At 61.4% G+C, this 10,781-nt stretch overlaps 1 protein-coding gene across 1 annotated transcript; it reads right to left on the bottom strand.

Annotated features, from left to right (window-relative positions):
- Positions 1-672: 672 nt before the first annotated feature.
- Positions 673-10,781, bottom strand: MAMDC4 (MAM domain containing 4; the record flags this gene model as incomplete). Its single annotated transcript, XM_079324569.1, is given in 40 exon segments — positions 673-714; positions 1,272-1,397; positions 1,399-1,445; positions 1,582-1,674; positions 1,677-1,695; positions 1,770-1,894; positions 2,126-2,260; positions 2,559-2,705; positions 2,908-2,998; positions 3,085-3,130; positions 3,132-3,204; positions 3,311-3,448; positions 3,772-3,807; positions 3,810-3,987; positions 4,060-4,132; positions 4,134-4,188; positions 4,294-4,428; positions 4,642-4,758; positions 5,030-5,054; positions 5,056-5,139; positions 5,234-5,364; positions 5,596-5,727; positions 5,914-6,018; positions 6,349-6,498; positions 6,879-6,944; positions 6,947-6,959; positions 7,254-7,291; positions 7,294-7,411; positions 7,661-7,755; positions 7,917-7,945; positions 7,947-8,061; positions 8,286-8,408; positions 8,641-8,725; positions 8,839-8,976; positions 9,237-9,285; positions 9,287-9,359; positions 9,557-9,598; positions 9,601-9,729; positions 10,047-10,160; positions 10,715-10,781. Coding segments are annotated over 40 exon segments (3,576 nt in total). The 5' UTR covers positions 10,761-10,781.

Raw genomic sequence — 10,781 nt, 5'->3', positions numbered from 1 at the left:
ATGAGGGAGGGGTCCTGGGCTCGGGTGTGCTCGGTGCATGGTGGGGGTCCAGGCCTGACCACAGCCTGCACCTCAGGAACATTTTTGAGTTTCCCAGTGATGTTTGTCAAGTGCATTCACAAGGTGTGGGCAGCAGGTGGGCACCCTACACCAGAGTGGGAGCTACCTGCTGCCCTCAGGGGTACTGTGTGGGGCACCCCCTGCTCCTCCCACCCACCACTCACCCTCCCAAAAACCAGAGGCACTGAGCTTCCTCCCTGTGTGGTCTCTGTGCCCCAGCAGCTCTTGTGCTTTCTCCTGGTCTTCCCTCTGCAGCACCCACTGCTCTTCCCAGCTCTGGGGGCCAGGACCCCACACTTCACCCCCCTTCCATGGCCACAACCCTGTTTGCATGAGGACAGCCACTGTGAGAACTCCCACTCCTTCCCCCTGTCAAAGCACGGGCACATTGCTGTGTCTTGAAAACAGAAAGTTCATGTTACAAACAACAACAACGCTTTTCCCGAGCACTTGGAGGTAGTGATATGCGTGCGGTGTGTCCCTGGGCGGGACAGGCTCCCCGGGCTGCCGGCTCCCCGGTGGGGGCAGAGAGCAGGCAACTGATGGAGTGTGGATTCCTGTCGAGGGTGGTCTGCCCGGCGGGCGCAGGCAATTTGTTGCTGGCTGCCAATTTCAAGACTCATCCTCCTCCCTTGGAGATATAATGACCTTGTCCTGCAAAGAAAGGTGAGTGGGAAGTGGTGACAAACGTGTGCTGTCTGCTGTGAAACACCAGGATTTCTTTCAGGCTTCAGCAAGGACAATCTGTGTGCCAGCCCGCTGTGACCCCCACCAGAGGCACCAAATCCCCAGTGTGCCCAGGGAGCTCCACGTTTGTTGTTGGAGTCCATGCTGGGGCTGGTGGCTCTGCTGGAGATGTCATGGCACCAGATCTGTCCACGGGACCTAAAGCTTCAGCCACCTTGCACTAATGAGAGTGCCGAGTGAGGAGGAGGCAGGTTTGCCAGACCCCTTCCCTCAAGACTCTGGGGTGGGAGCACACTCAGCTCTTTCCGGAGCAGCTGCCTGGTGGCAGCAGCACTTTTAAGTTTGTCCTACAGCTCGGGGTCACTTTTTTGTCAACAAGCAGATAAGAGGCACCCTTTGCACCTCTCTGTCGCGTTGGCGGAACGCGGGGGCAGGGAGAACCTGCTGACATTTGCTGAGCTTTCAGGAAAACGCTGTTTTGGTACAGCTGGAGTAATCAGGGAAGTCTTTCACCCTGTCCTTACATCCCGGAAGGTGATGTTGTCGAAGCCCTGGGGACTGTTGCTCTCTGTCGGTGTCCTGCTCGCTGCGCCTCGCTGTTTCAAGCAGTACCAGCCCCCAGCAGCCACCAGCCCCACTATGACGAGGGCCAGGAGCAGACTGAGCATCACCTCCGTCACAAAATTGGGAGGGTTTCCCTGCAGGTGGAGGAAATGCTGTCACTGCCCAGAGAGCTGTCTCCAGCCTCAGCCCAGCACCCTGGGCAGCTCTGGGTTGACCTTTCACAGCCAGAACCCCGTACCCCCCCCCCCCCCCCCCCCCCGCACCCCGCACCTTCCACTGGACTCTCCGGGCTGGAATGGCAGCCCACCCTGGCGCTGTACGTGATGTCATCCAGTGCTACTGTCCCCTCCATCGGCCACCTCCGGTGGTGATCTCAAAGCTGATCTGTGGGGGAAGGTGGGGTCTGAGGTGCTGCTGCACCCCCGGAGACACCCTGCACCCCCGGTGGCCCCACTTACCTGGAACTCACTGGTGCTCTGCAGCGGCACCACTGCGCCCTGCCAGCCCCGGCTGCGGGTGGGCACGCTCCACACCGTGCGCTGCCCCGCCGCGCCCTGCAGCGTCACTCGCAGCTCCCCGCTGGCTGCAAGGAGGGGCCACAGGCGTCCGGGCATTACCGGCTGCCCCGAGCCCACAAGAGCCACCGAGCCCTCCCAGCCATGCCATCCTCTACTGGGATGACCGCACCCAGAGTGAACGGGTCATCGCCACTGCCCAGCTGGAACCAGCAGAGGTCCATGGTCCATGTTGAGGCCCCCACTCCCATACATGAGACCCGGGGATGGCACCTCCTCCCTGCCCTTGCCGTGCTCACAGAGGTGCTCCGGGATGTCCATGCAGTACCAGAAGCGCAGGCAGGAGTCGGTGGCCGCGGGCAGGGGTGGGCTCTCCAGCAGGGCACTGGAGCCCCTGGCACCCAGCACGCTGGTGTCAAAGTGCATGTAGTGACCTGGGCAGACAGGGACAGAGCGCAGCGTGTCCCCCAGTCCTGCACCCATTTGTTCCACCCCGCTTGTCCCACTCTTCCTCAAAACGCCCAGAGTGATGCCTGGAGGATGACACAAACCAGCCCTGCACCTCACTGCCCTTGGGGCTGAGCTGCCCCTCCCAGGCAAAAAAGAGACAGGAATGCTGTGGAGCCAGGCCTCCTACAGCCAGGGTGTACTGGACTGACCCCATCCATCCCCAGCTCTTCTTCCTCGTTTTGGCCATGCCAGGCTGCTTGGGCAGGGATGGGTGTTTCCTACCATTCCTTGTGCCCAGGGTATGATCCTGCTCAGGGCCAGGGTACTTGGCCAGGGTGATCCCGCTCTTCCAGCCCCAGGCAAAACTGTGCAAGCGGGGATCTGGGGGGCTGCTCCAGCCGCAGGTGTCCTGCTCGAAGTCACAGGATGCTGGGAGGAAAGCAGGGCTGTGAGACACCCAGTGCTACCTGGCAGGAGATGGGGCACCTGGGTGGTACACACCCCCAGCTTTGGGCCAGGCCAAGATCAGGGCAGGAACAGGTCTGTCCCCACCCCCATGACTTACATGCCCTCACAGGATATCTCATCCTCCCCCTCTGATCCATAGTGCCCCTGTGGGGTGGGGTCTCACCTGGCTCAGGACAGGCTCCATCTGACACGCGCAGGTCATCCAGTGCAATGTATCCGTGGTCACCTCCAGCTCCCACTGCCTCAAACACCACCTGGGCAGGGTGACATGCTGAGGCTGGCAGCCTCCATGCACCCCCTCATCACCTCCAGCTGCCCCCAGCATCCTCTCCTGTCTTACCTGCCACTCGCCATCGGGCTGGATGGTGACGTGGCTGCGGTGCCAGTTGCCCTTCCATGGTGCTTATGCTCAGAATTTTGCTCCTCACCGTGCTCTGCTCCATGAACACCCTGAGGGAACCTGCCCAGGACACCCACCATGGAGCAGGGGTCCAGAGCTGTGTTGTGTGGGTGGTCCCCACCCATCTGGAGGTGTCCCCAGGGGTGTCAGCACAGGTGGTACTCACCTGGGGTCCCAGCACTTAGCTGGTACCAGAAGGCCAGGCACTGGGCAGACATGGAGGGCTGGTAGGGCTGGGAGGTGAGGGCAGCTGTGTGCCCCGCAGGCAGGGAGACCCTGCCCGTATTCACCACCATGTAATGGCCTGGAGGAGAGAAGCCCCTGTGCTGTGACCCCTGCCCAGCCCTGCTGGGGAGCGCTAGGGAACAACTGGGGCTGGGTTTTCCCCCCAGGTCTCCCCAGCTTGGGAACCTCCCAAGGATTAGGGAGCCTCTTTCTTTGGGGAGTTCCAGGGTTGGAACTGTGCAGTATTGCCTTCTGCTCATGCTGGGGAGGGCAGGGAGAGCAGAGCAGGGGGGATACAGGGAGAGCAGGCAGGGCTGGTGTGGGGTACAGGCAGGACACTCAGAGCAGGCAGGGGGACACTCAGTGCAGCAGGGAAGCAAGAGGGCTGCCACAGCCCTGTACCTGCAGCAGTGCCGGTGGTGTGGTCAGCCACAGGGCAGCAGTGGTGCCAGTGCCATTGCTCTGTCGCTGCCAGGTGCCCTTTCCGCTGGCTGCCAGCCCACAGCCCTCTGCCTCAAAGGTGCAGGAGTGCTCGGCCCCACAGGGTCCCGCTGTCTGCGTGATGTCGTCCAGCCCCACATCCCCCAGGAAACCATCATGCAGCACCTCGAAAGCCACCTGCCCCCAGGCAGCAGTGTCAGACACCCTGCGCCTTGCAGGTGCCAGGGACATGGGGGGCCTGGTCCTCACCTGGTACCGCTGCTGGCCTGTGGTGGGCAACGTTGCCCATGCCCGGTGCCAGACACTGCCCTGGGTTCCTCGGGGTCCACAACACCACCTCCTCCCCTCCCTCCAGCCGCAGCTTGAGGTTCAGGGTACCTGGGCAGAGGGGGGCATGGGGGCAGCCATCCCGCAACACTTGGGGATCCCACTGTCCTCAGAGCCAGGTCTGGGCAGCCCGGGAGGATGCCATGGGGCACATACCAATTTGTGGGCCAGCCAGGCGGTACCAGAAGGAGAGACAGTGTGGGACAGTGGCCGGCTCCTGACGGGACGTGAGGAGCTGGGCCCGCTGCCCATGGCTCCATGGCACAGAGGGGTCCACAGACAAGAAGTAGCCTGAATGTTGGGAACAGGCAGGGTGGAGGGGGTCATGATGTGTTTTGCATCACCCACGGCCTAGATCTCAGTGCTCCCAGGTTGCTCTAGGTGAGCCTGCTCCAAAGGCATCGAGCTCCTGAGTGTGCACAGGGCATGTCTTGGCGCTGGGGAGTGAAGGCTAGGGGATGCCCTGGGCTCCTGAGTTCACCCAAAGAGTGACCAGCCCCTTACCCGAGCCAGTGGTGTGGTCAGAGCCCTGTCCCTGCCCTGTGCTGTGGACCCATTTGAAGTCACTGGACAGATCCTGGTACCAGCCACACATGCCCGTCTCAAAGTTGCAGGACAGCTCTGGCCAGAGAGAGGTGACAGTATGGAGGTGGAAAGGGGTAAGGCATCACAGAAGCAAGTGGGTCCCCCAAACATCCCTTTCTCCCTGTTCCCCTGTCCCACTCCCCAGGTTTACCCCATGCAGGGGTCTCAGGCCAGGGCAGAATATGTGCTTGGCCCTGACCTTTGGCCTTCTGCACCATGGTCCTGCTCTTGGACAGAGTGACAAGTACCAGGCAGCCCCCATGGAAAGGGTCTGGAGTTACCCTCCCTGCCTGCACCCTGGCCATACCCGCAGCTGTGGGTAACACCACGTCGAGGTAGGTAGCACTGCTCAAATGTCACGTTGTCAAACCACACACTCCCCGAGCCCTGGAGATCCACCAGTGCCAGCAGCTCAACCTGGGGGCAGCAGCCATGAGCCCGGAGTGCCTGTCAGCAGTGGTACTGTCCCACTGAAAGTCCCCCCAGGCTGGTCCCTGTGCATCCAGCACACCTGGAAGGGACGGCTTCTCTCTCCCAGTGGGACACGGACATGTCCCCTAGTTGGGCTGCCACGACCTTGTGTCTGCCAGACCAGCTGGGTGGTGCCAGTGGTGTAATCTGTGACACTGATGGCAAGGAAGCCTGGAACAAGAGGTGGTACAGAGGCTGTGGACACCTAAAACCCCTGGCCACCCTGTGAGAGCCCTCCATGGCACCAGCCCATGGTCACAGGGTGCAGGGATGGAGACACCCCAGCTCCAGGATGATGTGATGGGGCAAAGCAGGGTTGGGAGAGGTGGCAAAGGCAGGTGGGCATGGGGGGCCTGGGGACAGGAAACAAGCAGGGCACCCTGGGGGTGAGCAGGAGGTTACCTTGGGGGTCACTGTGGATGTGGTAGCTCATCTCCATGGTGCAGGCAGGGCCAGAGGGGCCCAGCGGAGGTGTTCGTGCCTTCGCAGGACCCACCATCTGTCCTTCTCCTGTCTGGAGGGCCAAGAAAGTCCCTGGGCACAGAAACACTCTGTGAGGTGAGGACTGGGGTCCCACATCACTGGTAGCATCCCCAGCCCAGCACCATGCCTGGGCATCATGCCCCATTGTGCAGTGGCACCCACTGGGGGTCCCTGCTCTGGGGGCTCCAGCGGTGCTGAGCACTGAAGAGCATGTCTGGGTAGTGAGAACAGCCTCACCTGTGAGGAAGCTGTCAGATTCAGTGACGTTCTGCAGACCCCAGCTCAGCCGTCCCAAGCTGACATCGTGCCAGCCCCCAGCCCCTGACTCAAAGGCTGTTGTCCCTGCGAAGTTAAAGAATCCTAGGATCCCAGACTGATTTGGGTTGGAAGGACCTTAAGGCTCATCTCATTCCACCCCTCTGCCATGGGGAGGGATACCTCCCACTGTCCCAGGGTGCTCCAAACCCCAATGTCCAACCAGCCTTGGACTTTCAGGGATCCAGGGGCAGCCACAGCTTCTCTGGGAAACCCAAAACTCCAGACTCAGTCTTGCTAGCCATTGTTCTCCCAAGGGCTGTGCAGGCACTCACGTGCCCCAGCCATGCCAGCCTGGGGGTGCCTGGTCCCCTCCACTGCTGGGGTACTGGTGCAGGTGCCTGCCTTGGCTCTCACCACAGCGCTTCTCATCGGAGCCATCAGCACACGTGTCAGCGAAGTCACAGGCCAGCTCTGTGGCGATGCAGTCCCCACTGTCACAGGCCATCTTGTCTGCTGCGCAGAGGCTGGCACCTGCCTGGCTCGGCAGCGTCACCAGAGGCTTCTCTGATGGTGAAACACCCCAGGATGGAGAGCAGTGGTGAAAGTCCCAGCAACAGCATCAGTCAGCCCTTCAAACCACTGTCCCCTGTCCCCAAGCATCTCCCTGACTTTCCCCCATCCAGTCCCAGTCCAGTCTAGTTGCCACCAGGGGACCCAGGGCCTAATAAGAGCTGCTTGTGTGACACATTTTGACACAGAGGATGGAGTGTCACAGCCACAGGACAAAGGTATCAGCACCAGTTTGCTGTGCTGCACCCACGATGGTTTCTGTGATGAGCAGAGGGGCAGGCAGACCATGTCGGGGTCCTTTAGGCACGGTGCCATGGGCACAAGACACCAGGGACAGCTGCCCACACTGGGGGGGACACTGCCCACCAGCTCACCCTGCTCCGCCACACAGCCTGGAGACAGGATCAGGTCATCGACGGCCACGGTTCCCCTGCTGCCAGCCCCTCAATCAGCACCTGCAGAGAAGCACCACGTCAGCAACATCAGCAAGAGGCCCTTCACAGTATGGGGGGGATTAGGGTGACACCAGGGAGCCATGGGATAGGGAGAGCCAGAGCCTGTCATGGGCTGACACACATTCTCCCCAGGAAGGGACCCAGTGGGAGCAGGGCAATGCTGTGGCTGACAGGGCTGCACAGCGTGGACTGGCATGGCCACGGTGGGCTTGGGGGGTGGTGCTGCCCCTGTACACAGCTGTGGTCCCTGACCCTGGGGGCAGCCCAGCTTTCCTCAGCACACCACCAGCCTACCTTGAAGGGATGCATCACGTTGAAGTCCACTCTCTCCGGACCCAGCAGCTGCCCAGGTCTCCTGTCCTCTCCCTCATCAGGTGCTTGGTAAAGTTGGTTACATAGGAGATGCTGAGTTTGCTGGTGGCTGAGCCATGAAGGTGGCAGTACAATATGAGCTAGGGATGGGGAGGAGGGTGAGCCCTCAGGGCAGGGGCACACAGCCCCCTGCATCCCACAAAGGGGCTGTGAGGAGCTCAGAGATCCCAACTGGCACCAAACCACCCCCAAAAACCTGATGCCCATCCCCAGCAAGGGCCAACCACAGCCCCAGCCCACATGAGGGTCCCCAGCACTGGGAACCCCATCTCCTGTCACTGCCATGCCCACATGAGCTCTGGCATCCTGAGGTCCCAGCTGTGACTCACAGAACAGGAGTTGGTGGCTTGGAAGGTGGGGCTGCTGAGTTGAGCTATGCCATCAGCCTGTGCAGTGGGGCCACTGCCCACGTGGAGGAAAAACCCTGCAGAAGATGCTGGGGTTGAGTGGAGCCAGGCAGATGTGTGGGTGCACAAGGACACCACTGTCCTTGCACAGCCTTGAGCAGAGCCCAGGCATGTGTCATCCCAGTGCACATCCACCTGCAGTGGGGCTCCACTGGAGCACTGATGCCTCACCACATACCAGCCCTGCTGTTGTTGCTGTGGTCCCGAGGGAATGCCATAAGAGGTGCCCAGGTTCAGGCTTGTGTTCCTGCCCCACACTGGTGGCTCAGCCACATCCTCCCAGCCACAGAGATCATGGTCAAAGGAGCAGTGGGTGAAGTTCTCTGTAAGGAGAAGGGACAGCAGTGACCCAGAGACTGAGGTCCCAGCCCTCTCTTAGGTCCCTGCAATGGGCTGGGCTGATGCCACCCCTCTGCAAACCCTCAGAATCTGTCCCGGCATGGGACAGAACTGGGGGGAACCCCTGCCAGTCCAGAGCACAGCTTTGCCCCACAAAGGCAGACCCTCAGTTCATCTGCAGACTCTCCCTGGGGCCAGAGGGTCTCACCACACTGTGCCTCGTCCGAGCTGTCCCCGCAGTCATCAGTGCCGTCGCAGAAACGATGCTGTGCCAGGCAGGAGCCACGGTGGCAGTGGCTCTCCTGGGCTTCACAGACTTGCTGCTCAACCTCTGGTGCCAGGGAATACGTATCAGTGAGTGGCTGGTCCCACAGGGATGTGGTGAGCACTCCCACATTGTTCCCTTGGGTGGCTCAACAGACAGGTTTTCACTGCCCACTTCAAAGTCTGGCCAGGGCAGAGTGGCCCAAGACACAGCAAGCAATGGGAGAGCTCCCCTGGGTTTTGCACCCCGCTCAGCTCCCCAAGATCCCAGCTCACATCCCAGCTGATGTGGGTCTCACCTGGTAAGCCACAGTTAATGAACATGATGTCATCGAGTGCCACCTCTGCCCCACAGGTGGGTGGTTGTGTAAGGGAGAAGATGAGCTGTGACAGGAGAATGGGGATGGCATGAGGTGGCCAGGCTGAGTCTCAGAACATCGCCCAGCTCCTCTGGCCCCAGCTTATGGGGACAGTACCTGGTACCAACACTGTCTCACCTGGAACTCTGTGATCCGGCCGGGGTAGGCAACCAGCTGGTGCCAGCCCTCAGTGCTGCGCTCGGGGCTCTGCCACAGCCCCACCACCTCGTTGAGTGCCACAGCCAGGTGCAGCACTGGCTGCTCTGTCTGGTTCAGTCCTGAGGGAGCCCCAAAAGTGCCCTCAGTACAGGGCATCCTGGGCTACCCAAAGGAATGAATGGAGCCCTGCCAGCTCTGGGGGCTGGAGCTGGGACCCCCAGGTCCCACCAGCTCTGCGTGTGGAGCGTGGAAGAGGGAAACAGGATGGCAAGGTGCTGGTGGCTCTGTCCCTGCCATAGGGGCAGATGGCCCCATCCCTCCTAAGTTCCTCCCATCCTCACTGCCCAGTAGCTATGCCCACCTTGGGTGCTCTCACAGCTCCCTGAGAGGTGATACCAGGTCCTGATCTCACATGTGGCAGCTGTCCCGCATTTCAGGTGACATGAGCCAGGCCGTGGCTGTGGTCTTTGCTGGGGGTGACACGGTCACCAAGAACCAACCTGGGGAAGGAAGAAAGCAGAGCGGGGGCTGCAGCCCCAAGGGATGGCACTGAAGCTGTGCCAGCACTACTCCTGCCCCTCCATGGGTCTGCTCCATCCCCTGCACCCTACAAGGATGGGTGTTCTGGCATCCCAACTCTGGGGTACCCATAGCCGAGTGGTGCCCAGCGCCTGCTCACCAAGCAGCTCCCACTTACCCAGGTCAGTACCCATGGTGTGGTCTGAATGAGGCCCCACGCCCACGTGGCCAGGCTGGCCCGGCCTCGCACCCATCCATACGTCGATGTGCCCACGTCCTGCCAGCCACAGTCACTGTCCTCGAAGTCACAGGTGAAGGAGGTGCCCAGCACTGCTGAGCCCCGTAGGTACCCTGAGGGTAGGGAGATGGGGGATCAAGGCAGTTTTGGGGCCACTCAGGGGACCTGTGGCCAGCCCAGGGGATCTACACACATACACCCCTGGGATCCTGCAGCCACCTGGCAGACTCACCTGCACCCAGGCAACCTGTATTCACCCTGGACACCTGCAAAAGGGACTTGTCCCTACCCCGTGCATCTGCAGCAACTCTGGGATCCTGTATCCATCCTGGGCACCTGCACCCACAACAACCCTCCACTACACTGCCTGTTCTCACCCCAAGAGCAGGGCCTGAGGGTGGGTCTGGGGCCTGGGAGTCTGGGCACTCACCGCACTGGTTCTCATCCGAGCAGTCGCTGCAGTCACAGATAAAGTTGCAGAGCTGCTCAGCCGCGCTGCTGCAGCTGTTGACGACCACGGACCCGCTGGGGAGGGCGGTTCTGACTACGGGAGAGACAATGGGGCTGAAAACCCCGCAGGGAACCAGGCATGGTGCCAGCAGCAGGTGACGGAGGGCTGCTGCAGGTGACGTTTGCCTGGGCACCTCGGTTTGGGGCCCCGCTGGGGCAGGTGCTGAGCTCTCAGTGGCATCTTCCCCTGGACGACCGTCTCCACCCCGCCACTGTCCCGGCACTCCACATCTCTCACACTACCACCTCCCTCCGTCAGCATCGGGGTGCCACAGCCTGCCAGGGCACTGACTCTGCTCTGTCGCACCCGTGCTTCGAGTCCCAGCCCCTTTTGGAAGTAACAGGAAAATCTGGGCGTTTTCTGTCCCACGCTGAACAAAGCCATTGGTGATCCCCAGCCCGGTGCTGGGGCCTCCGGAACCCGCTCACCCTGGGAACCCGGGTTGACTTCACCAGCAGAGCCAAGCTGGGCTATACCTGCCCCGGCCCCCAGTGCTGGGCAAAATGCCGGAGAGGACTAGAGTGGAGCAGCCAACACGGAGACCCCTTCCCTCCACCACCACACAACCCCCATGTCGGCAGACTCACCCAGCAGCACCAGGAGGACCAGCATCGCCTGCTCGCCTGCAGCCATCCCAGCCACCGCGATGGTAAA

The sequence above is a fragment of the Erithacus rubecula genome (assembly GCF_903797595.1).
Source record: "Erithacus rubecula genome assembly, chromosome: 21".
Taxonomy (NCBI): Eukaryota; Metazoa; Chordata; class Aves; order Passeriformes; family Muscicapidae; genus Erithacus; species Erithacus rubecula.
This window is presented reverse-complemented; position numbering and strand designations above follow the sequence as displayed.